The 27,688-nt window shown below is 39.5% G+C and overlaps 1 protein-coding gene across 1 annotated transcript; it reads right to left on the bottom strand.

Moving 5' to 3' along the window:
* Positions 1-11,064: 11,064 nt before the first annotated feature.
* Positions 11,065-22,958, bottom strand: LOC108675450 (patched domain-containing protein 3). The gene is made up of 10 exons (XM_018163468.2): positions 21,990-22,958; positions 20,704-21,038; positions 19,892-20,092; positions 18,741-18,872; positions 16,044-16,190; positions 14,802-14,968; positions 14,463-14,614; positions 14,006-14,018; positions 13,399-13,611; positions 11,065-12,364 (listed from the first exon to the last, which is right to left on the bottom strand). Exons 1-10 carry the CDS (start codon positions 22,739-22,741, stop codon positions 11,831-11,833), a joined length of 2,646 nt encoding a protein of 881 aa, XP_018018957.2. The 5' UTR covers positions 22,742-22,958; the 3' UTR covers positions 11,065-11,830.
* Positions 22,959-27,688: the final 4,730 nt, after the last annotated feature.

The following is a 27,688-nucleotide window of genomic DNA, read 5'->3' on the forward strand; positions in this document are numbered from 1 at the left end:
ATTAAATTCCGACAGTAAGTTGTCTAATATGTTTAAAAAATATTATGAAAAGAATTGCCTGACAGACAAGTCATTCGATGTTCTATCTGTTGGACTTAGAATTGAAAAAAAATGCGAACACCCGTTTTCACTGGAGGTTCTACAAGTACATCTTGACGCTCGGTGAAATAAAGATGCCGAAGAGAGGCCAACTACCACCAACGATGACGGATGGTTGAGCACTGATGTGGGGGTTCAATTCGGTCGGCTGGTCCGTGGCTTCGCTTGCTTGGGACCAACTGTGTATTTTGCTACATTTTGTGTTACACACCTCCAAAGTTCCGTAAAAGTAACGAGCGTAATTAACTGGAAACCTAATAAAACTTTCTGCTCTATTAGATGATCATAAGCTCGATTCCGGACTTTTTTTTGCAGAGCCAAACAGGAAATATGAATCTACAGCGAAATTCATTGGCGTTGCAATTTCGAGTACAAATGAATTGTTAGAATAATTGTAATAGTTCGTTACAAGTTGAATTATTTAATTGATGAAAATTGCATAAATCATTCAAATGAAATTAGAATTTGTCATTAAAATTAAAATAGAGTTAGCGTTTTCAGCGATCGGCAGTGACCTGAAGATTTTTGTATTGCGTAATTTTACACGTGTAATTTTCATACGTATTGTACTCGAATGCAGCTCATGACGTTCAACCCTAAAAAAAACAGCTTCTGACCAAGCGCTGAGCAGTCCAGATCTGAAGAAGCATGCTGCGTCAGGGTTGAACTAATTGATTTACCTACCACTAGTTAATTCAGGGTCAGGGGTTACATGCTTAAAAGATGGAGGCGTTCTCAAGCCATGGCAAACCTTTAGTTTTTCTAGAAATATGTTATTTTACCATACATTCTTGGTCTCTTAAACTGTTGCCGGTCGTTTTTTCATTCTATGAAAAACTTCATTACGAAAATTATACCATTTAAATTTACCTTCTTTTTCATCTCATTTCTAAGATTCATAGTAAAAATTCGTTAATTTAAATTTTCCTTTACAGGTTTTATTTAATATGGAGTCATAACACAGAAGCGTTCCTTTCTCTTAACAAAATTCTGCACGGTGTGAGAGGACGACGAAAGATCAGATCTTAAACAGGTCTCCAGGCTGGAAACAAAAACCGGGCAGCAGGCAAGGGTGACCTTGTCTTATTATTGGGACTTGCCTCCGAGTAAAGGGTGACTTGCCTCCAAAAATATATACACCTCAATGACACGTGTACGTCTTTATTGCGAATTCCATTCATTGTCTACTCAACAACATGCTACAATACACAAAGAGGCAAAGTTGGTTTAATTTTTTGTCGTGAAAATCCAAAACATAAGCTAGAAAATTGAAGAAGCCGACTTTCTGAGCAACATAGAAGAAGTATTACCCAACAGTCTGCCGAACAGCGCGCTTGTTGCGTTTTTTTGCGGCAGGAGTTATGCCACCTACTTGGTCCTTTCGAATGTTTTTCATCAAACAGGTTCATTTGCTAATAAAATGTGTATTTCATTGCTAAATTATTTAAGCTCGAAGATGAAATAATATACAGGCTTTAGTTATAATTATAATTGAACGAATACCCACACTACTTAAACAGCTATACGACATCCCTCAATAAATAATTACAACCATTGATTAGAATAATTTAAAAGATATGCGGCTTAGTCTCTGCCTTAATTAATATTATACTTAATATTATATCTCTTAATTTTCCATTCATTTAGCTGGAATACCGTGTTCAGGATGCTCACAGACTGCTGCACATGCCGTGTCGCAGCCTAAATTCAGTAGCACTTACGCATCCTGGTACGCAAGCCTGTAATCTCTGCCTTTAGAGATAATTGGAACCAAAAAATGAAACGAGCATCGGTTGCTGAAGATTTAGTACAGCAACCACTACAGGTAGAAACTTTTCGAGCTCTAATGCAGCTGGTAATAAATAGAATGCGTTATACATGACCGAATAGCAATCCAAATTCAAGCGAAACATGTTACAGGTGTTCGTACAAAATTATTAAAATTATTATTATTATTAATAATATTATTGCTATAATCAGTTTTAATATTATTATCGTTAAATTTTTATTGCAATTCACAATATCAATATTTTATTTCCAAATTACGACATGAGAATTCAATTGAAATTTAACACAAAATTGAGGTCGGATTTAGTTTTGGACAACTCCCACACAGAATTGGGAGTCAAAATAAAATAAATTTTTAAAACTTCTTTCCCATATGATCGCTACCTACCTGAACGTTGAAAAATAAATTCGCATCGACCGATAATGTTTCGGTATCTATCTAATTTCTCTCTAAAAAAAGTTCTACCGCTGCGTTTAATAAGCATATCGGCAAGGTGCGCCGAATGAGCATTGTTGCTAAGTCATCACTTCATCACACACACGAACAATTAAGTAGAGCGAAAGTGATTGTTAACTATGTTTTTTACGAGGACACCATTTTAATGAATCCAATTTCCATGGATTTCAATCAAATGATTTTCGGACGTCTAAATATGACACTATAAAAAAGAATGGGTATAATTTAAACTTAATATTCAAATTAAATCCGGAGCTGAATAATCGAAAATTAGCCCTAATCATTGAACAGATACTTGCGAATGGAAATACATCATTCAATTATAAGACAGTAAGCAAAATAAGACACGAATTGATTGATGCTCAGAGGCTCGTCGAGCCTCATATACGCACCAGCAAATTATAACGCTTCGCCAGTAACAGCCCAAGTATAGACCCAGACTGACCGCGGAGGATGCTACGGACACGTGGATGTCTGTGTGTGGCTGCAACTTATTTATTTTCTCTCATTCATAATTCTTCCATTGTTTAAAATACATTGAAATATAATTTTGCGATTTGCTCAATACACAAATAAAGCTTTCTTCTCAAAGAGAGATGATATTGATATCTAATTATACCTCAAGCTCGTTATGGCTGGTTCCTAGCGCATGAAAATGTGAGCAATAGCAGCCTCAATCAATTTATCAATGCGTGACAACGCGAAAATCATTTTAGAGTCAGAGGGCTTTTGGTAGAAGGTCGTGAATTCAGTCAACTCGCCCCCGACCTCTGCAGCGCTTGGAGCACCCATGGCCTGCGCTGAAGGTTGGCCTCACCGTGAGGACTCTGTATGACAGGCCAAAAAGGCCCTTGCAGCCAGCACATGCAGGCTCGCCTGACGGTGGATCATTTGTACACTGTCTTAGCTACGAATGGGCTACTGCAGTTCACGGGCTTCTTATACATTTTACATTTAGATCAACTTTACGTTGGATTCGTGTATACTATTGAGGAGCGCCCTATACTAGTTATTGTATACTATTGAGGAGCGCCCAATAGTATATTGTATACTATTGTGTAGATATTGAGGAGCGCCCAGTCGGCTCGAAGTTAACATGTTTTGAAATACACGAAGAAGAGGTTCTCAAGCGCCTGGTAGCTCTAAATCCCAACAAGTCATGTGAACCAGACGGCTTCCATCCCAGATTGCTCAAAGAATTAGCAACCGTTCTGGCCGGCCCATTGACAGTATTCTTTCAAAAAACCTTGAGCGAAGGAACTTTGCCGTCCGACTGGAAAGAAGCTCAAGTAACACCATTGTTCAAAAAAGGTGACAAAAGCAGCCCCGGCAACTATCGCCCTGTCAGTCTGACAAGTGTTGTTTGTAAGCTAATGGAATCTGTGGTGAGGGATAGGATTATCGATCACTTGACTGCTCACCATCTCATATCACTATCAGATTGTAAACATGGTTTTATTGCCGTAGAACTTATTATCTACGTTGAACGATTGGACTCGCCTGCTGAACGAAAGGAAGCCAGTGGATGCATTGTACCTCGATTTTGCCAAAGCATTTGATAGTGTTCCACATGAGCGGCTGTTGCGTAAAATGAAGTCTTTGGGAATTGAGGGAAACGTCCTCTAACGGATCAGAGATTTTCTAGTAGCTAGGTAGACGACAGCGTGTCAGTATTAACGGAACCGTGTCAGACTGGGCATCAGTGCGCAGTGGCGTGCCACAAGGAAGCGTTCTTGGGAAAAATTTTGTTCGTTGCTATTATAAACGATTTGCCAGAAACAGTGCCCAGCGTGTGCTCCATGTATGCCGACGACACAAAAGTTTATAATACAGTGAAGGATGCATCAAATAAAGCGCAATTACAAGATGATCTTGACAGTTTAGTTAACTTGGCTGATACGGGGCAGCTGCGGTTTAATGCTGACAAGTGTAAAGTGCTTCACCTCGGAAAGAACAATGAACAGCAAGATTACAGTATGAGAAGACATGGTTGCAACGAGAGAGTAATGATTGAAAAGTCTAGTGTGGAAAAAGATCTCGGAGTTTATGTCGACAAGGAGCTGAAATTCTCTAAGCATGTTGAAACGCAAGCTAACACATCCAACAACTTCTTGGACTAAACAGACGCTCATACGAGTTCCTAGATGCAGAAACGATGAAGCAGTTGTTTGTTGCTGTCGTGCGCCCGAGCAGTTGTTTGTTGCTGTCGTGCGTTTGGAGAGTTTGGAAACGTTGTGTGGTCACCGAGATTTGAAAAGGACAGAAATTTAATAGAGAATGTTCAATGATGTGCAACAAGGATAATTCCAGGCTTGAAGGGCAAGTCCTATGAAGAAAGATTGAAGATTATGAAGCTTCCAAGCTTCAGTTATCGACGCCTGCGTGGGCACCTCATTGGTGTATACAAGTATACTCATGGTTTATACTAAGTCCCCGAAGGATTACTAGAATTTGAAACAAGAAACAACTCCAGGGGCCACGGCTATATATAAACTAAAAAAACTGCGCTGCAACTTCTCATGAAATGCCTAGCACCATATCGAACCCGGTGGAAGTCTAGTAGCTACTTCAAACTATCGTCAGTCATGAAAAGATCCGGTCAAATGACACGATTTTAGATCTTCTGTGAACAAGGCACGAAAAGGAAAAGAATCGGCGACAGGCCACATCAGGCCTACACTTCAGCGCCGACATCACTATGTTATGTTATGTTATTATCCTCTTTAGGGTGGCTCATTTTAGAGGTACATTTTTCGAATTTCAAAATGCTTGACCGCCGTAAAGCTCTCCATGTAAAAATAGGCTGTGTAAAATTCCAGGTCGATAGGAGGAGGTTTCGAGGTTGCACCATTGATATGAATTATCAAATTTATTAGAATAATATAACTGAATAAGTGAAGTGGTCTCTCATATGTATCTTTAATTCGTTTCCAATTCGAAACAAATCCTCTTCATCAGGGCAAAATTCCCCATCAGAATTTGCATCACTTGATGTGCTACCACTTACAATTTATTATTTAATTAGCGTTTTCCTTTCTTCAAGATGAGGACATCGACAGTTCTTCATGCCATCTCTTTCGTTTCCCTCGCATTATAATTTCTCTAGCTTCGTTCAAATCTTGTTGTTAAATATTCATTGTCTTTTCACTCCTTCATTCAAGTAACAATTAATGCTCATTCAATGATTGGATCTTTCGTAACCTTTCAAAAAATACAAGATCAAAAGAAAGGCACTTGCAAAATAAAACAAATTTTCTGAATCCACGTAAAAAACTCTCTTTATATATGTTACTCTGCACCTTTACGCGATTCGTGCTGTAAACAAAAAGTTTTCAATATTAATCATATTAAATTTCAATTGTATCGCAATTCGAATATCTTTCGGCGAAGGAATCGAAGCATTGTTATCGAGCTTCACAACGTCGCAGGTCATAACTCGTCAAACACACGTGTATTGATGAAATTTTGCCACCATTATTTATTTTCAGTAGATTTTTTCAATAAATACCGCACTTAATTAGATCTTCATGTGTGGGTGATTGTTTGTCACTCAAATTACATACACGGTTGAATAGTGTACATTCCTCTGCCCTGCGCGATGTATAGTAGCCTCATGAATTAAAAGTGCGACAGCTGAACTCTACAGCTGAAACTTGCTGACAGTGTCTCGCCCACCCGGCGTTATAGGTGCTCGCACAGATCATATTTCATACCGGTTCAATATTCCTTTAAGCAAGAAATTTAGTGATTTTTTACTGCCTTATAATAACAATATTGTTATATATGATATATATATTATAGATTAACAGTAATGACTTGGAATGAAATTGAGAGACAAATTCTGTATCTGATGCGTTAAATCTTAATCAAGAGCAGTTTGTTTTGTAATTTACTCAAAGAAACAAGAGATTTTCTAGTTTATCGAGATGTTCAACATGTTAACATCCATGTTTCAAAGCGAATATTGATTTATATGTTGCTGGATAAAATATAAATGTGTTAGAATCTCAAGCTGAAATATAATTCTATTTTTTCTTGGATTAATTCATAAATATATATTATTTATGAATTAATCGACCTCGTTGCCTGAAGATGCTCAATGATGAGCGAAACGCGTCGCAGGATTTACCTAACCTTCCATTTGGACAAATTTTAAGACTTATTGACCCCGTTACTGTACCTCTTATCAGAAAGCTTGAGAGATTAAACTCAAAAGATTTTCTCAATAAAACTGGCATTATTTTTAACCAAACATGTTTAAATGAAGGGCTCTTCCCTAAATATACAAATATATTATTGATTAAATATTTCAATAAAAAATTTCAGATCGATAGTACAACCTCCAAAAGATTTCATATCGACTTGAAATTTTGCAGACCTTTTAGTTAACGTAGTAGCAACTTTCCTGAGGTCAACCATATTGAAATTAGAAATTTTGGTTTTCGAATCTCCCTCGTATACATTGCCAAGTTTGTCTGGGGATGATATTTTGATCAAGACGGTAAGTTAGTTTCCAAGCGACATGTTATCTGGTGACTTTTTTTTATAAATAAACTATGCTAGTGATGGCCAGATATTGTCCTTGAGTGCTACGTCGATATTGTCCTTGAAGGGCCGCCGCCCTTCTCCAAACGAGACTAAATATTAACAAGGACATGTAAACCTGTTTTCGGAAGTAGCCTTCGATCGTTAATCGTTTGCTGCTGGTCATCAACCATACCATCAACGCTATGACGTTCTTTGAATTTAAATTGACCAGACTGACGTATGATGCTGGTTGTATCCTAGAAATTGTTCCCATGTCTCCCGCTGTGCAGCCCATAATAGATGAGCGTTGACAATAGATGAGCACAAAAAATAGTTTTTATCTAACAAACAGAACAGCACGAAGACCTGCTCGTATTTCATAAGACATATGAAAACTCCAGTGAGGTATTAAAACTCGCATAATATGCGCAACGATAATTATGTTTATGCATGAGTCAGCTGAGCTTCATATTAATGAGAGATTGTTTGCCTGTATGTAATGTCGTGTAAATTTTTTCTAAATCGTATATATGTATATTTTTCACCTTGTCATCCTTTGATAAAGTATTCATCATAGACAGCTGTACATGTAGTTATTATTTGTTCATTAATAGTGTTGTACGAAAGCGCTCACGACCTGCACATCCGCCGGTAACTTAGAAAGCGTTTCAAAATCTAAAAATATAAATAAGCTCAGCCAAATTTTTATATAGGCTAGGACCCGTTTAACCAAATTCTTAAGTAGGCCAGGACCTGTTTTGATTTGACTAAGTTAGGCAATGAAAGGGTGCTAAAACTTCGTTACGCGCGCTATTTAAAAATGAAGAGGCAAAAAAAAAACTAACAGCTTTCGCGGTAGTGTTGTGAAGAAATAGCTGTGTCATTAGTTAGGTCAAAATCAAGTTTCAATTTGAAAAATTTTTGTTTAGAATGAAAGCGCTAAAACTTATTTCCTATTATCTATCCAAATAGTGTTGTGTCGGGAACCTGTTTCGTCCTTTGTGGAGCTGGCTTGTCCGTTGTCTAACGGGGGAGCAGCCGTATAGGCCACAAATTTTACTCTTAAATAATTAAGCCCTGTAGCCAACTCCTAGCTTCACCATGCATTAACTTTACTCAGCCTCAGTGCTAGAAGCCGCAGACTACGCATGAACTCCATAATCCAGACAAGCATAGCCGTAAAGATAATAGCGCCGTAGGTCTTCAGTCAATGCTTTAGCATGCCCGCTCATTTTGTATAAGCAGGCAGTTCCTCATCCGGCTGTACCTTCACCAGCCTCTTCTGGCGAGTTTCTTTCTTGGACCTGATGTCCGAGAGAAGTAAATTGAACTACTTATTATGCCTTCTACGAGTGTATAAGCTATCAGCAAGATTATGATTTTTTTCTGGATGAATATCATCAATAATGAACAAATTTTTCTTCCTATAGTATCTATGTCTGAGGGCACTGAAGCAGTTTTCTCAAAGTATTCGACTGCTTATTTCTGTTAACGTCTATTCGTTAAGTTTTCAAAATATTTTTTGACTTTGCCGTCAGAAAATGAATCAACAGCTCAGATTTGTTATATCCCTTATCAAAAATCGTACCAGGATCTCGTGGACCTACTGGAGAGCATCTCGCAGACCGGCACCACTGGCGACTGCCAATTAATCCAATTTAAAATCCCTTCCTCTTCTCCCGGTTTCGCAATGCAAGGACCAAATTACAGGGATCTCCCGGGTAAAGTTCATTTTACACCGGTAGTGGGATATTCTCTCTTTTTAGCGCATTTTCTCATTTATGGAAAAAATGCACTATTGTGCTCGCCATGTCCGTCCGTCCGTCCGTCCGTGACTTCACGGTTTCGTCGACGAGAAAATGCGCTCTCTGTCACTCACTGCCGTGAGTACTGAGTTGTATTTTTTCTGATCTAGCTTGTAATAAATTCGTCAGATGCAAGTAATAGTTTATATTCAAACATTAGACGTTGGTTGCATCAAATAGTTTTAATTTTATTCGTTTCCATAGCCATCGTCGCTTTCCGCGCCAGCCCCCTGACGAAGATGCTAAAAATTCGAAATTGGGCGACGACCGAAACTTCCTTATTATGCACTGTCACTTTGAATTCTCTTACAGCTAGAGACGAAGGAAACTCTACGGTATAATTATCTCCCATTTAACCCTTTCACGGGCAAGTTACCTTATATGGTTACTTGAAATCGCCTCACGAAGAGACCCACCATGGCTTCTGGTTTGAGTTATCAGGTGGCTTCCTTATTATCAGTAAATCACTAATTATCTTACGTTTGTTTCATCCATAGCATCACCACCCACCATGCCCAAATATTAAATTATGAGCAAATAAATGAAAGTTTCGACTCCGATGATGATATTGAGGCTCTTTCCGCATTTTTTTTCAAATAACGCAAGTATCAATATATATTTAATTATTTAAGGTAACTTGATTGAATTGCATTATATTAAATTTTCATGTTATTAAATTTTTTCATATGCAATTACTATATTTTAATTTTAATTATAATGAAAAAATTTCGTGTAGTGACTGCATTTTATAAATTTTTCACGTGCGAATCTAAACCCGCAATATGCGAAATTAAAAAAAATACAATAATAACGTGCATTCGTACCTCGCTTACAATATCCTTACATTTTTCAATTCTTGCAATTTTCTGTGTGGGGCAGCTTCGCATCTCAGGCTAAAATTCGAAAGATCCACGTGAAAAAATTGGCTCTTAATGAGGCGGCTCAGAAGTAGCAGGGGTTGGTGAGTTTTTTTTTTCAAAGCAGGAGTTTTCGACATTTTCATTTATTCATAATGTTGAATTATTAAAAAATGAATGAAAAATACCCATTGAATTTTTTCATGTTTAAGAAAAGTATAGCTTTGTGGTTGTGTTCGATTGCAAACACGGGCCCCGACCCAGCTCGGCAGCGCGAAGTTGATTTAGAGGGCAAGATGCAGCAGCTGGAACTGCTGCTCAAGGAGTGCAAGAGTCAGATTCTCTCGCTACAAGAGAAAATAGCGGCGATGGCAGCAGAGTCTCAAGAAATGCAAGAAACGGTAAGAATTTTGCAAAGTTTATAGTCCTCAAATCGTGAAATTATTTGTTACTCATCTAACAATAACTAAATAATATTACTATATAGCTGGTTAGTCTGACGATGCCGGCAATCCCTGTAATTTAAGAATCCAGCACAACGAATTCGAGGAAATGTCGAAGACGAAGAAGTGTCAGCTTGATTAATATTATTTACGATGATCGAGAAGATGCTATTCAGCATTACGCGATTGTATGTAGGATTGCAGCGCTTTCCGATTTCGGAAGAAGCCGTGCTAACCTGCTAGTTGAATATCAACATCCCTTCCTCTTCTCCCGGTTTTGCAATGCCTTCCTATGCTCCCACTAATTATAAATTGTCAAGCCCACGCCTTGACTCAACAGTATCACGAATACGCGCCCGCGATCTGTCTCATATATCTAGCGCGCCTGACTCTTCAACACACAAACTAAAGCAAATTTAAATATGAATCACGCTGTTCAGTTTGCAATTTATTTGCAGAGATGTGGAGAAGAATGAAGTTTCCCTGACCTCGCTGCGTGCCGAGGCTGACCTTCTGCGCTCGGATCTTGCTGGCAGGGATCTGTAAATTTCGCAGGTGTTAACCGAGATTCTCTCTTTAAGGTTACTATATACTCCCTTTACTAATCGATATTGCTCGAATACCTTCTTTACCGGAAAAGATTCTCGTTACCATTCAATTGTTCACTATTCCTGCAGAGAGGCGCGAGGCGGGAGGCAGGAACCATTTCCATTTTCCATTTCTGGGCCGTTGATCCCCGTCAGGGACTTGTCCCCCCCCCCAGGGTCCCACACCAGGCACGCCCTCTGGTGCCTCGCCATGTTGGCGGCCGACAGCACTAATTATTATTAAACACGGGTGGTTACTGGCCACGTTTTAAACACGGGTTGTTAATGGCCAGAGAATTCGTCAATTTAAATTTTCAGGCTCAAAAAAAAAATTCTTCAGATGACATTAGTTGATCAAAATGAAGGTTCAAGGGAGTAATTTCAATTTATTAGCGACGTTTCGAATGAAACAACATTCATTTTCAAGTTACAGGAAGCATTGAATACAGAAATTTTGATGGAAATAAGTACATGATACACGTTAATATGATACAACAAGAATTTTTTTGGAACCGCGAAAGTAATTCCGAAACAATCTCAAAGCTTAGAAAATAAGGTAGTAATTAGATGGATAAATGGAGTCCAATCCGTTAAGAAGGGCTTCAGCTATCGTCGGTCGGATTATGTCGGGCCACCGCAAGATGACGATGCTGGTGGGTTCCACCAGCACAGTGCAAGTGAGTCTCGTTGAGATTAACGTTGTCGAGAGTGTCACGGGGCCTATTGATTTCATCGCGGGTCTTAAGATGAAGTTGCTCGATTGTGATGCTTTGAGACCTGGTCTGGTTGCGAGCTTGGCTCAGGTGGTAGGATAAACGGCTGCTCAATGTCGCAGTTGCTACTCCAAGTACTCCAATGCAGTCAAAATAATGAAGAAGTCTACAACCTTCTTTGAAGCAAAATTTATTGATTACACCAGATTCTTGAAGAACTCCCGCTCGTTTGAAGTGACAGTTGCTGCGTATATAGTTTGGGGTGTGACGTTGTTGTCAAGGTTGTCATGGAGCTAGTTGAATTCATTGCGGATCTCGAGATGCAGTTGCTCGATTGTAATTCTCTGAGATCTGGTCTGATTTCGAGCTTGTCTCGACTTTGCCACCTGAGGAAGCAAACGACTTTGAACAGCCGTAATCATTATCAAAATTTGATAATGAAATATTAACTGATGGAACTTTTTACCTTCAGCTTCTTATTCTAAGGCTAAGCTTTCTAAAATCTAACCGATTTCACAGCTCGTTGCGAATGGAAAACAATTCACGAGATTTATTCACGTTGGAATTTCCATCTTCGTCGTGCCTTTAACTTTTCTTTTGTGTAACATGCTTTCGAACATCGACAGAAAAGTTGGAATGAGAAAAATACCATGAATCGTTGCGAAGAATATTACCAAGAACACCGTTTTGAAGAAAGTCTTGAACATATAAGATGGGATTAACATCAACGGCAGGACTCCGATGAGAGTCGAGAGTGCGCCTTGCATGACGGGCAATCCTAATGACGTCAAGCATTCCCGGACTCGCTCCTCAGGTGTGTCAACTTTGGCAGCAAGATACGAATAACTGATGTGGGCTGTGAAGTCAACACTGAAGCCAACGCACATGATCAGTTGGATCATGGACATCATGTCAAAGTTTACTCCCCAGAGGCTCGTGTATCCTATGACTCCTGTTTCGATGGACACGATGGCGAACCCAACACACAAGGAGGAGATGGGGTTCGGGATGAAGACGACGCATATCAAAACCATCGTCAAGGCAGCGCACGAGATGGCCTTAAGGATGGTCGAGCGGACAACTGAGAGCTGGAAGGAGGTTTTCACAAAAATATTTCTAGTTTAGAACTGGAAAATCATCATATACACACATATTTTTTTGATAAATGGCAAAAATAGAGTCTTACATAGACAGTACAATATAGTACACTACTGAGTTCAGAGTAAATAGTACAGAATACAGCACAGCACAGCACAACATGGCACGATGTAGCACAGCACGACACAGCACAGCACAACACGGCACAGCACAACATGGCACAGTACGGCACAGCATAGCACGGCACAACAAAGCAGGTCACAGTACGTCACAGCACATCACAGCACAGCACAGCACGTCACAGCACTGCACGTCACTGCACGTCACAGCACAGCACGGCACAGCACGTCACAGTACGTCACAGCACAGCACGGCACGGCACAGCACAGCACGTGACAGCACAGCACGTCACATCACAGCACGGCACAGCACAGCACGGCACATCACGTCACAGCACAGCACGGCGCAGCACAGCACGGCACAGCACGGCACAGCAAACAACGTCACAGCAAAGCACGGCACATCACGGTACAGCACTGCAAAGCACAGCACGGAAAAGCACAGCTCGACACAACACTGCACGGCTAAGCTCCGCAGAGTATAGCATGGTACAGTATAGTACATGGCTATCATCGTTGATTAGTCCGTTAGATCTTTCGCCGATTCTCGACATCGCAGAATATTCACAGCTTGTTGCGGTCTTGATCACGCAACTCACTGCTTTAATTTGCTTTGCTAAACCTCTTCACCGATTGTATCAAAACTGTAGCAGGTAGCAAGAATCGAACCAATACTTCACTGCTCCTATTTTTCTACCCTGAATTGTAACTACTGAACTATTTTTAATGATGTTCGGTGAACTTACTGTGGTTTGGCCGTCACTCCGATGCTTGATCGAGTCGCGTATTTTTGACCAGAAAGACCGACAGAAGAAATTTAACAGAATTTGTCTAAAAATGTTTGCTAGAGGTGTACTTGGCCAACTCGCTTATTGGATAATAATCTAGATTCTAGATCTACTTACGTGATCAAAAAAGATGAAGAGAGGGTGGTAAACAGTGACGTTGAATTTTGACTCGTCCGCCCACTGACGAAGATCCTGCATCAGACGACGATCGTTGATGGCATTCATGACGTTAACCGACTGTACGAGGCAGCGCGAGGCGACGATGCGACTGTTGTCTTCGCTGAAGACAATGTCAGCGCGGTAGCGGTTGATGTCGCCACTTAAGAAGGACTGAGGAACGACGAAAACAGGGATTAATTTTTGGAATTTTGACAGCCGGTGAGGCAAAAGTCATTGAAGTTGATTCAAATGGAGGCTAAACTTGATGCATGTATTATGATATTATGGAGATGTATCAGCTTTCTTTTGGTGATGCTGGCTTGTAGCCGATTCTTGACTACCCTTCGTCGATTTCGACCAAAATTTCCGAAACTAGTCGAACCACCTATTCGCTACTCCAATCCTGGTGTAATCCTAACCGCTCGCTGACCCAAAGCTACAACCTTTCAACGAATCGTTTTAAAATTATTTACATGATATTTTGACAGAGATGCCTTGAATCTTCCTTCTTCCACAATTGAGCACGTTAATTTGTGTAATAAAGGAGGTCCATGAACCTACGTACGTTCAATATCGACCTGTAAATACCTTTACCTTTCTAATTTCAATCTTGTCGATTCCATAAGTTCAACCAAACACTTTGTGGTATGACGTCATTGATCATTGCGCCGTTACTCTTTACGCTCAGCAAAGCCACAACACAACCTCAATGGCAGCAGGTTAAAAATTGAGTAGTCAACGGACGGAGATATGTCCTGCATTGAGTTATAAGAAGTTACTGACAGATATTATAATAATAATATAGCGGTTTCAGGGTTTATTAGGCCGTAGGCCTGTCGCCAATTCTTAACATTGCAGAACCTCTACAGCTTGTTGCGGGCTTTTTTTAATTCGCAACTCACTGCTTCTATTTTTAGCGCATTTTCTCATTTATGGAAAAAATGCACTATTGTGCTCGCCATGTCCGTCTGTCCGTGACTTCAAGTTTTCGTCCACGAGAAAATGCGCTCTCTGTCACTCACTGCATGGCCATGTATTTTGTCCACTGCCTCAACCAACAATCCGTGTAAAACTCATCGCCGATGAACTCATGGGATTCAACTTTCTCAACGAATTCAAGCAACTGCCTCTCGTTGGCTGGATCGCTGTACGTGATGTTGCCGGTGAAGACAATCTGCAAAAAAGGTTAAGTCATACAAATATCCAAGCAGGAATTAATCCAAAATTATTCGGAAGTCGGGAAATGCAAATAAAATATACCGAAACAGCATGACTCCAAAAAAACGAACGCACAACCTGCCATTCTTATTTCCAGTAAATGTCAGGTAACTTTTTACGACTTCAACTGATCAAAACCCAACCATGGGGCGGTAGGCGAAACTGCTAAAATATTTATCGGTGAAGTCGTAGAATGGGATGGAGTATGAGTCGTAGCGCGCCGTCTTGCGCAACTGCAAACCGTCGTTGAAGGTAGTGCAGCCGTACACAGCCACGGCCAAGTACGCTGCGAACGCCACCACCACGACACCTGGAGGAGCGTCAGGTCACGTTCAGAAACGTCTATGTTTATTGTTAATGAACAGACAAAGATAGTGCAGCGATCCTTGAGTAGTAAATGGCTATTCAGAAATAATCTACAATGTACACGCCAATATAGCGCAACGTACTTTGAGTCGTAATTTGAAATTTGCAAATAGTCCATAATGCACAGTGTACACACCGAGATACCGCACCTTACAAACTTTACGCACCGAAATACCTGTGAGGTTTAAATCTAATTTGGCAAATAGTCTAGAAAGCACGGAGCTAAATATCATCGTTGATGGATAGCGACAAATTGCGATTTCTCGTGTAGATAACGGTGGAGGACCAGCACGGCTGTCAGGAGCCCGAGCGATGTTATATTCCAATGTTTCGGAGGGAATGGTAAGTCGAGTCCACTGAGCACTTAAATCAAAACTAACCACACTCTTGGATTAATATTGTTTCGCCCAATACATTGCTTGATCCCATTTACCTTTGGTTACCGCACATTTGAGCTTTATTTTCAAGCGACAGTTGTAAAAATTATCTCAGAGTTGGGTTATTTGAATTTTGAACGGTGAAGGCCCAAATTGAGCTTATAAACATTAGAAGGGCTGACTTAGGTGAACTTTACAATATTGAGGGATCGAAAGAAAGACTGAGATAACAATTAGATTGCGTTACACTTAATATCATTGCATTAAATTGCGTAGAGAATTGTTTGCTTCTGATATAAAGAAAATTATGAAATCTTGTTAATATATTCTATGAACAATTTTCCTTCTCAAGCGTGTCGTCCTAAATTAGATTTGCCTCTTGTTGAAAATTGAATTTTTTTCCTTACTGAATATTTGCTAAACGTCATTTCTAGAACCATATATTGAAAATGATCAGAAGTGCCATTGTTGCTCGATCACATGCCTTTTGAACCGCCCTCTTGAGGTTTCTACATGACGGATGATAAACGTGTATACCTATTTTACATACTGAGCTACATAAACGTTACATAGCAAAGCTGGTATTATTATTCGCAATTATCGTTTCATAATCTAATGAACATAATTATTAGGAATTCTTGCCTTTAATTACTGGCAAGTTTAAACAGTGAGCGACGTAGTCCCTGAAGAGAATCACGACGGCTTGTGGTTGGTTGTCGTCAGGATTGCTAGGGTCGGACGCGGCCACTCCACCAGCACAGAATCGGCGATAAAATGCCGACTCCTCGGCTACAAACAAACAGGACGCATTTATAGAAATTAGTGATAACTTGTCAAAATAGCGATGCACTTTTCGTCCTGTTGTGGGTCCTTCTGACCTAATTTCTTGCAGTACAACAGCGTATCAAGGGCTCACTCAATTATTTGAGTGTTTTTTTTTAGCTCAGTGCCAACATGCCGGAGGCCAGTTTCGCCCAACTTCACACTATACTTCATATTTCTTTCCGTGGGGTGGAACGCTAAAAGGGTAGAACAACCTATGAAGTGAAGTTCCTAAAGCCATAGCACAGTATGTCCACAGCCACTGCTTAATCATGCAAAGTTAGGTATGGCCATACACTCGTACTGAATCAGGCCTAACCTATTAAGGCTGCAACATTTCCCAAACCAAAATCAACCTGAGTGAACTTAACGTAACCTCATACGCTGCATTAAATTAAAGAGGTGGATATGTGAACAGGTAGAGCCAGTCATTGGCTTCAATAAAGTTGTAAGTGAGAGCAGCGTGAATAGGTTAGGCTAGATAAGGTTGGATCGGAGTAGGTGTGGCCGGACGAAGAACAGCCTGCTTTTGAGCGAGCATGACAAAGTATTGACGAAAGGCCTATAGGGCAATTACTTTTTATCAGTGTGGCACTGGTCTGGATCACGGCGTTCTATCGTAGTCTGTGTATTCTATATCTGTGGCCAAGTGTAGTTATTGCATGCTGAGACTGGGCGTTGGCACCCTGGCCTATTTAAGGGTTAAATTGGTGGCCCACGGCTGCTCCCCCGTTTCGACAGCATGACGAAGCATTTTTGCTCGTCATCGTGAAGACGCGACCGGGTCCCATCAGAGTGAAGAACTATCCTTGAAACCTTGCATAGCTTTGCTGCTGCGACACTTCTCCGAACTCACCCACGAACTCGCCAACGGACTCGAACGAAAAAAAAGTTACTTCTGCACAAAATTTACTGCTTAAATCTTTTAAATTATGAACGGATCTGCTTGAAATTCAGATTTTAACTAGTTATTAGCGATGCGACCAGCGAAGAATTAGTTTGGATTTTTATGTCATTTCGTTTTTGATTAAAATGAAACTTTCAAAATCCAAGGAGTTACGTTTGAGTCCGTTGGCGAATTCGCGGGTGAGTTCGGAGAAGTGTCGATTCGATCAAAGCTTTAATGTGTTTGGCTACAAAATTTACGTCATCTCGAATTTACTCATTTCTTGAAAAAAATACGAACAAACTAAATGCTAATTTTTCATTGACATCGGCTTCGCTCAATTCAACGACATTGAGTAGCAGTGTAGCGAACCTAGAAATTACGACTTTTAATAAATGTATCCCTTTTCCTCTGACTTGGCAACACCGTTAGGAAGTTTACTTCGCGTTCTATTTGTCCCTTAGTCAGTATAGCCCAGCCGATCCACAACAGCAGTTAAGTTAAGATTTAGGCCACTAAGATAGGTTTCGTTGTTTATATGCGTAAATGGTTATATTGTACTATTATTTGCCTCCTCATGGTTATTTATAAAATATACTTCTCGAACAGGTTCTCATTTTGCCAAGGGTAATATCACTATTATTACTGTTGTCATATCTGTATTCCTTGCCGTATCAAATAAATTCACTAGATCCATTTCGATTCATTTCCGATCTTGTAATTTCCTCACTTTGCGGGTAACGTACGGCAGTTACCCAACAGCAGAAATGGGGGCGCAGCCGTAGGCCACAAATTTAATTCCTAATTAAATAAGCCTTTGATAAGCCCTCAGCATGCGATAAGTTTACCCAGCCACAGAACTAGAAGCAGCAGAATACGCTGGAACACCATAATCACGAACAGTGACACGTTGCTTAAAGATAATATCATTGTAGGTTTACAGCCAATACTTAATTATGCATGCTCGCATATAAGCAGGCTGTTCTGCATCCGGCTGCACCTACTCCGGCCTGATCTCCTCCGGCCTAACCTATTCACGCTGTCCCGGCTCACTACCTTGCAACCAATGACTTGCTCATCCAGTACATTTGAACCGCCTTTCCAACTTCCCGTAGCCAATGAGGTTAGGTTAGGTCAGCTCAGGTATGTTTAAAGCGAAGAAATGTTGCAACTTGTGTAGGTTAAGCCAGAAGAGATTATATCGGAAGAGGTTTGGCCGGATTTAGTATGACCATGATTACCTTTAGCATGCTCAAGTGGTGGCTGTGGACACATAACGTTATGGCTTTAAGCAGTTGACTGCATGGCTGTTATTCCATCTTGTGTTCTTATCCACGGAAAGGAATATGAACTAAGTGTGAAGTTGAGCAAAGCTGACCTCCGGCATGCGCCCTGGATAAATGGTGGAGTACAGGGGAAGTCATCAAACACGAATAGATATTTGAATATTTAACACTACATAGTTCTACATGACGAACCTCATTGAACCTTAGTAATGCTCAGATGCTTGCGTAGAAACGCTCGTTCTTCATAGAATTGCTTGAAACATTATTTTTGAGATATGTGCGACTAGTAGTTTAATGTGTCACAGGAGATAAAATGCTCATTTATTACAAATTAGGAACACTTACATGACTCCCAGCTGGACTTGACTCGCTTGCAAGTAATGTTATGGAGCTGCTGCTTCTCAGCGCGTCCGGACAGCGCCAGACAGGCGCCGAACAGAGTGATGTGCCACACGTACGCCATCAGCACCGAAATGCCTGCGTGCATTTGTTCTCAAATTTCTTGTAAATTTGTGATTCAATCAAGTCATCTTAGGTTGTGTGTGTAATACAACAGCACGCGAAGCCATGAAGTGTTACTTTTCGTTGAAAATAATTGAAAGCTTACGGTTTTTAGAAATTTCCAACAGTAGAACTATTTTACAAATACCGAACACCGAATTTTGTAAGGAAATAGATGGTTTGGCCTAAAACTCCCCTAGTTTTAGAATCATTGCACAAATACCAAATGCGTAATGAAATTGAGGGCGGTAAAATACTTCAACACTTTTTAGCGTTTTTTTCACGTTGTGTGGAAAAAAGGCGCTATTGTGCTCGTCATGTCCGTCCGTCCGTCCGTTTGTCTGTCCGTCCGTGACTTCACGTTTTTGTCGACGAGAAAATGCGCTCTCGGTCACTCATTGCAGTGAGTACTGAGTTATATTTTTTATAATGATCTTCATATGGGGAAAAAATGTAACTCAGTACTCGCTGCAGTGAGTGACAGAGAGCGCATTTTCTCGTCGACGAAAACTTGAAGTCACGGACGGACAGACAGACGGACATGGCGAGCACAATAGTGCATTTTTTCCATAAATGAGAAAATGCGCTACAAATAACAATTTGAGTTGCCGCGTCTTTAACGTACGTTTTTGCTTATGTAATTTTCCAAACGTGTAAGCCTGAAAGGAAATTAAAAGTAAAGGTCCACCAAAAATAAATTCCATGACGGTCAATTTTTTACACTAGTCAGATGAAATAATATTCCTTGACAAAACAGTGAAGACAAAACCAGAAAACTTATTTTGGAATATGACGCGTGTTATGCTTGAATACCACATGAAAATTACTTTAAAGTAAATTTCTCCATGTATCTATTTATTTATATCTGTCAAGCCAATAGTTGATGTTCAAACCGAAGAATTTCTTCCTACGAATGAAAAAAATCCCCACATTAAGGTTCCGACTCTGAACTCACAAATAATTTGTTAGCACCAAATCAAAATCTTCAGCCTTACCCAGATAGAGGCAGAAGACCCTGACGGAGGCAAAATACGTGAAGGTGCCTATGAAGAATGAAATCATGTCTGTGATGGAAGTGATGCTGATGGAAACGGCGGATTCTGCGTAGGTTTGAGCCATGCGCTCCCGCACCGAATACTGAGGACGCGTTCTGTGCCAAGCCGAAAGCATCACAAAGGCGTCGTCGATGCCAATACCTTGAGAAAAATACGTGAATAATTACATGAATGAAGTTCCCAGCCTACTCTAGATCAGGCATCAAAATTTACGCGCATTGGGATCCCACAATTTACCAGCATGAGTATATGACACAAGTAATTCATATATCGTGATACACTAGCTGATTTCATGGACTAACACTGCTTCATAGGTCAAATAGTGAGTTCACTTTAAATGCAAATGAAGTGCGAGCACTTCGTCTTGGACATTCAAGCTACTCACTTCAAAGACTTCATATAACTACATAGGTGAGACTAGCAAAACCATCTACAACTCAAGCGATAACATTTTGAAGGCAATACTCGAGCGATAAGACAAAGAAAGAAATACCCGAACGATTACACAATGGTAGAAATACTGGAGCTATAACACATTGAAGGAAATGCTGAAGCGAGAACACGGTGAACACATTTGCGTGGCCACCTCGTCTACGAAAGACTAATCTGTTGAATGTCACACCTCTAATGTAAGAGAAGTGATCAGTCGTATGAGTCCAAGTCTGCAGTTTACTAACATTAAATTACTAACATTAAAAAACATTACTAACATTAAAGTACTTAATAAAGGAAACAGTCAACAAAGCAATTACCTAACATCAGAAACGGCGCTGCCATATTTATGCCAATCATCGGAACGCCGCAATGCATGAGGACCCCAAACGCCGTCAGACTAGCCAATGCTGAATTAATGATGGCCACTAAGCCGAGCCAAGTCTTGCTTCTGACACAGTCGCCCAGTGTGAGGGAGGCCAGGCAAAAGACAGTTATTAAAAACACTGCTACAGTTAAGTAAGGAAACATCGACATGACGTTGTTCATCATCTCTTGCGTGGCAGTCCTTGAGTGGTACATTGCGATGCTCAAGCTCGGCTCTCCTAAGCCCTTCTTGAAGTGTGCAAGAAACTTTTCTTCCCACAAAGTACTCCTGGAAGACCGAAAAAGAAAGTTTCAGAACCATGCTGATTTTTTTCCAAAGGTTTGATGCGTAAAGATGCTGCTGCGTCGCAAAATCGGACTTGTTATCAATTTGTTAGTTCATTTTCTAAGGTGCACATGGAGTTATTTGCATGAATTCGCTGTATTTAAAATATAGACGAGACAATTATGTTCTAAAACGGCACAAACCACTTATATATAGATAAAAAAGCGGATGTTTTACGACAAGTCGTGTAAATCACAGACACGTCATTACATTTAATTTATTCGGTGAGACTCAAATAATTCATATTGTTTAGGGCCAACTGAAGTAGCAAAAATATTCTACAAAACCCATGAATTAGTCAAGTGAACTTAATGCATCACGAAGTTTCCACCGCACCGATGGTTATCATATTATATTTATTCGGCAAGAGAGCTATTCTTCCATTCTCGAAAAAAATTGCAGCCCGAAACTAATCCCATATATTTACTGGAAGCAATTTAGAATAAAGGTTATACTTCGAGGCTTGCATTGTTTTGTCTATAGCTTTGCGTTATTAATTGTACTAATAGAATCTAAAGACTGCTCTGCCAGGTTATTAAAAATGGCTCATTTAAACGTGGTAGAGAGATAACTTCAGGTGACGTCCGTGGAGGATGAGTCTATATATATTCTACCCTTTCTATCAAAAACACTAAAATTATATACTTATCACGTAATAGTTATGTGTGATTAGGTCGGATGCGAGGGAGCAGATTCTCACGAGTTGCGACCTCACATTCGATCGCAGCTTCGAAATTGTGAATCAGGTTGGCATATTCATATTCATCGAAATTCATGATTAGCAAAAGCCGAAGTTCTGTACAGACTCACTCAGAAATCTGGAGGAAAACTGAATGAGGTTAAGAAGAAGATGATAAACAATTCCTGATAATAAAAAGAAATCTTTACACTTACAAGTGTTTCATTTCTTGGTTCTCTTCACTTCCCCAGTAAGAGAGTTTGATGGCTTCGGCAGACATGATGGAATTTTCAGGGTAGAGTTTAACACCGGCTAAGAAAAATGGAAAAATATAATTGTCGAATGTTGTAGGATTTATCATAACTGGGAATGTTAAGTTTAGTTTCCGAGTTTTAACTTCATGTATGCGGTCGGATAAGTCCAGGAAGCGAGGCCTCACGCACTCTCCTCCGGCTTTAGCACAGATGTCATTGTAGGTGTACGAGTTGCCTTCTTCGTCGTGAAACTCAAAATTTCGAACAATTCCATCTATAGAATCTATTTTGTTCATTACTTCTTGGTCGATTATATTGGACGAGTCTGTCTTCGTAATTCCCAATTGAACATAAGGATCATTGCGAGTAAGGCGATCCTCGTTGAAAGAATCAGTGTAGTTCATCTTAAAATATCCCTCAATGAAGTCCCGCTCTTGACGAGCTCTTCCATTCAACGGAGAAAACAGAAACTCTGGGTCGTCAATCCAGTTCATCCTGAGGAACCCAGTCACGGAAATCGCAGTGATCAAAACTGGGATTACGATAAATGATTTTGGATAATCAGCGATCAATTCACCTAACCTGAAAAATACCTTACTCATAATAGAATCAAACGTCTCGAAAAAGAAGAATTTCCTCTCTTGAATCCATTTAACATCAGGAAAGCACTTAGTCAAAATGTAACCTAGGCTACTCAAGGCGTTTTCCTTCATTTCGGTTGGTTGATCTTTGCATCTGCGAATTGAAAAGAAATGATAACACTGACATTATTTTCGTCTAAAATTCATGAGTGTTTTTATTGAGTGGGCCGGGGCATTTCACACGAGAGTAACCAAGAGCCTCTTAGTTACATGAATACTTGAATCATTATAGTTCAAAACTTTTCCCAGCATAAAATTTTATATTCTTTATGAGGTAAACTAAACGGAACACTAATCCTGTATAGAAAGAAAAGCTCGGTAATTTTTTTAATGTGCCAGGAACTATTAATGGGATGCTAGCTTATCACAACAAATCATTACATTTGAATAAGTTGCGTTCTTTACGATGGGTCTCATTGCTGACAGGTAGTTAGTAATGAACAGCATTAAATTCCGAAAGTACATTGTCTAATATATTTAAAAAATGTTATAGTAATAATCGCCTGAACGACAAGTCATCCGGTGTTCTATCTGTTGGACTTTGAATAAATAAAAAAGAATTAGGACACCTATTTCCGATGGAGTCTCTACAAGCACAACTTAAACGCTCGGTGAAATAAAGATGCCGCTTGGAGGTCTACAACCACCATCGATGACGGACGATGATCGACTGGGGAGTGGGGAGTTCAATTTGGTCGGCTGGTCTGTGGATTTGCTTGCTTGTGACCAACTGTAGATTTTGCTCTACATTTTGACCAATTGAAAAAACCTCCGACGTTCCGTAAAAGTAAAGCACATAATTAACTGGAAACATAAAACGTTCTGCTCTATTAGAGGATCATAAAACTCGATTCCGGACTGTAAGACTTTGATTGAATTATTTGGTTGATTAATTACTTCCATTATGCGCTAAATCATGCGAACGTCTTACTAGAGCCAGACTGCATAGGTCATGGAAGAAAATTTCATAAGTCATTCAAATGATATTAGAGTTTGCCCCTAGAATTAGAATAGAGTTAACGTTTTCAGCTATCGATAGTAAGCTGAAGATTTTCTTATTGAGTATTTTTTACATGTGTAATTTACTTACATAATGTATACGAATGCTGCTCAAGACGTTCTATCCTACAAAATAGATTATGACCAAGCACTGAGCTGTACAGCTCTTAAGAAGTATGTTGCGTAAACTATTTGATATTCTTAACCCAACTGTGGTCAGAAATTGAACACTTCTTACTTTGCAACAGACTTTGCAACAGACTTAAATTCTTTGTTACAGACTTGTTACTTTGCAACAGACTTAAATTCGAAACAGAAAAGACGAAAATTCCATGTGATGTATGAGAGTAATATGATAGCAAGCTCGCATAAATTTATTGACACAAAGGATTTTTTAATATTTTTGCCAGAAAGCTTCAGTTTTGGAGAGGAAAATAATTAACAAGTAAATGCGACTGTCACGAATGTTTACTGTTTCCTACACCTACCACTAGTTAATTCAGGGTCAGGGGTTAAATTCAGGGGGCGTTCTCATGCCATGGCAAACCTTTCTATTTGCTAGAAATGTGTTATTTTACCATGCATTCCTGGCCTCTCAAACTGCAGCCGGTTAGTTTTTTTCATTCTATGATGAACTTCATTACGAAAATTAGACAATTTCTATTTAACTTCATTTACTCCTCATTTCAAAAATGTACAGCAAAAATTAGTTAATTTAAATTTTCTGGTATAAGTTGTATCTAATGTGAAGTCAGAACACAGAAGCATTCTTTTCCCTTAAAGAAATTCTGCACGGAAGGAGAGGACGATGAAAGATCAGATCTTAAACAGGTCTCCAGGCTGGAAACAAAAACCGGGCAGCAGGCAATTAAGGGTGACCTTGCCTGCGAGTAAGGGCGTGCGGAAAAATATATGCACCACAATGACACGTGTACGTCTGTATTGTTAATTTCATTCGTTGTCTACTTAATGACATGCTGCATTAGAAAATGAGGGAATGTTTTTTCTTTTGTTGTAAAAATTGAAAACACGAGCTAAAAATCGAAGAAGACAAGTCTCTGAGCAGCAGAGAAGTGTTATCCAACAGACTGCCGAACAGCGCGTTTGTTGCGGCAGAAGTTTTGCCACCTACTTGGTCCTTTCGAATGTTTTTCATCGAACAGGCTCATTTGCCAATAAAATGTGTATTTAAACGGTAAATTCTATATGCTTCAAGATCAAATTATGTGCAAGCTTTACTATATTATTAAACGAATACCCACTCTACCTAAACAACTTTACGACAATCACTCTATAAGTACATACATACTACCATTCATTTAGCTTTTAGCTGGAATACCGGGTTCAGGATGCTCCCAGACTGCTGCACATGCCGTGTCTCAGCCTAAGTTCAGTAGAATTTGAGCATCCAGGTACGCAAGCCAAGAATCTCTGCCTTTGGAGATAATTGGAACCAAAAAGATCAAGCGAGCATCGGTTGCTGAAGATTTAGTCCAGCAACCGGTTCAGACAGAATTTTTTCGAGCTCGAATGCAGCTGGCACTAAATTGAATGCGTGCATGACCGGATTGCCCTCCAAGTTCAAGCGAAACAGGTTACAGGTGTGCATACCAATTTTATTATAATTGTTATATTATTATCATTATTATTGTTATTATTATTGTTATTATTATTGCCGTTTCATAATATTATTTTCTAATTAAAATTTTCAGTATGATTTAATTGAAATTAAACGCAAAATTGAAAACAGATATGGTTTTAGACAACTCCCACATAGAATTAGGTGTCCAAATAGAATCAATTTGCTTGAGACTTCTTCCCCATATGATCGTTACTCATGATTGAATTATATAAGGTTGACCCACAAAAGTTTCCGTCTTTCAGTTCAGCTTTCTTGTTACGTCACTGAGATCGAGAAACGTAAACAAACCCGTCATTCTCATGACGGATTGGTTGACTGGTTTGATCGCATGCGGTGAGTGGTTAAATGCCCGTGACGTCACAAGCGAACAACGAACTACATCCGCAAAAATGAGCTTCTCGTGGGTCAACCTTATACTAGTTCAACCATGATCGTTACCTACCTGGTCGTTTAAAATGCGATTCGCATTCGAACGATAATTTTTCGGTAAAGACCTAATTCTCTCTCGAAAAATGTTTACCGCTGCTTTTAATAAGCATGTCGGCAAGGTGCGCCAAATGAGCAATGTTGCTAAGTCATTACTTCATCAGAGAGATGAAGTTCATCATTTAATTAATTTGACTATTTAATTATTTATTTAATTATATTTAATTATGCCTCCAGGCCGTTATATAGCTGATACCTGGCGCGACTATACGAGGAAAACGGAGCTGTTGAGAGTTGCTTGGTGAACCTTGCAACATTAAATAGAGAATAAATACAGCATTCCATGATGTCTTAAAATGCGCTGTTTGAGCGCGAACTTCAAACGAGCCGCTTTATTCGGCAGGAAAATAAATCACGACTTTGGTCATCGGTCACGCATCTGCTAAAATGATATCAATCTCGATAGCGCAACTGGATGCGATAAGTAAAAAAAGTGCAACCTACTGTTCGATATTTCAAGCATGGATGCGAGAAAGGAAAGTAATAAATGTGGAACGCTTCCAGCAAAAATACGGTAATTGTAGATTTAATTCCAGGATAACCACAAAATCTCTTGCTTCAATTGCTACAGCTACAATAGATGCTACAGAGGGAGTAACAAGAAAGTGCCATCATGGACGCAAACGCTTCTTGGGAATTAACGAATAAACACGGAAATTAATACTAGACTAATTTCAGTCAAAAGAGAACGTTTTGGGCGTTCTTTTGAAATATTGCGGTCTAATTAAGTTCTGGCAGATTATTTCAGTTCTGCGTAGCAGCAAAATGATTTATAATCTGTTTAAAAGTTCTGTGCAAGAATTAGATTTTACAATTTAGTCACGTGAAATCATGAATGTAAACTGAAAAGCTAAAAAAAGTATGTATTATTTTAGAAATATTGATACGTGGAGTAACCAATTCACTCTGTCATGCCGTATAATGAATATCTTTCCTGTCGACGTACGTGTACTATGTACCAATTTAATAAATGTTTTTTGTTTGGAACCTTTTACACTTGCTAAAAAGCCGAAATTATACAAGATTGAAACAATTGTCAAAGACTTCTATCTCTCCGTCTTTCAGTTGTGCTTCCTTGTTACATCACTGAGATCGAGAAACGTAAAAAATCCCGCCATTCCCATGACGGATTGGTTGACTGGTTTGATCGCATTTTGGTGATTGGTTAATTGCACTGATCTCGTCACTGAGATCAGTGACGTCACAGGCGAACAAGGAAATACAGCCTTAAAATGAGCTTCTCATGGGTCAACCTTAAACTAGGTTAACCATGATTTTTACACCGTCTCAGCTCCGATCGGGCTACTGCAGTTGACGGGCTTCATATACATTTCACATTTAGATTAACTTTATGTTGGAGTTGTGTATAAATTAGGGTGGCTCGTTTTAGGGGTAAAATTTTCGAATTTCAAAATGCTTGACCTCAGAAGTTTCCACTCCATGTAAAAATTAGCTGTGTAAAATTTCAGGTCGATGGGAAAAGATTTTGAGGTTGCACCATCAATCTAAATTATCAAATTTATTAAAATTATACAACTGTATAAGTGAAGTGGTCTCTGCTATACTATATCTTCTACTCGTTTCCACGACAATTTCTTTCTTTTTCTCTCCTGAAACATCAAATTCGAAGCTAATCCTCTTCATAGACGTTTCAGCAGGACGATATTCATCCTCGGAATTACAATCACTCGATGTGCTATCACTTATTATTAATTATATCAATAATATTTTCCCATCTTGAAGTTGAAGACATCTACAATAACTATTTCTTGATGCCAACCCTTTCCTTTCACTGCTCTCAAAATTTTTCTAGCTTCGTTTAAATCTTGTGGTTAACTACTCATTTTCCTATCACTCCTTTCTTCAATTCTTCAAGTAAGAATTCTCGTTCA

Source organism: Hyalella azteca, unplaced genomic scaffold, assembly GCF_000764305.2.
Source record: "Hyalella azteca isolate HAZT.00-mixed unplaced genomic scaffold, Hazt_2.0.2 contig7692, whole genome shotgun sequence".
Classification (NCBI taxonomy): domain Eukaryota; kingdom Metazoa; phylum Arthropoda; class Malacostraca; order Amphipoda; family Hyalellidae; genus Hyalella; species Hyalella azteca.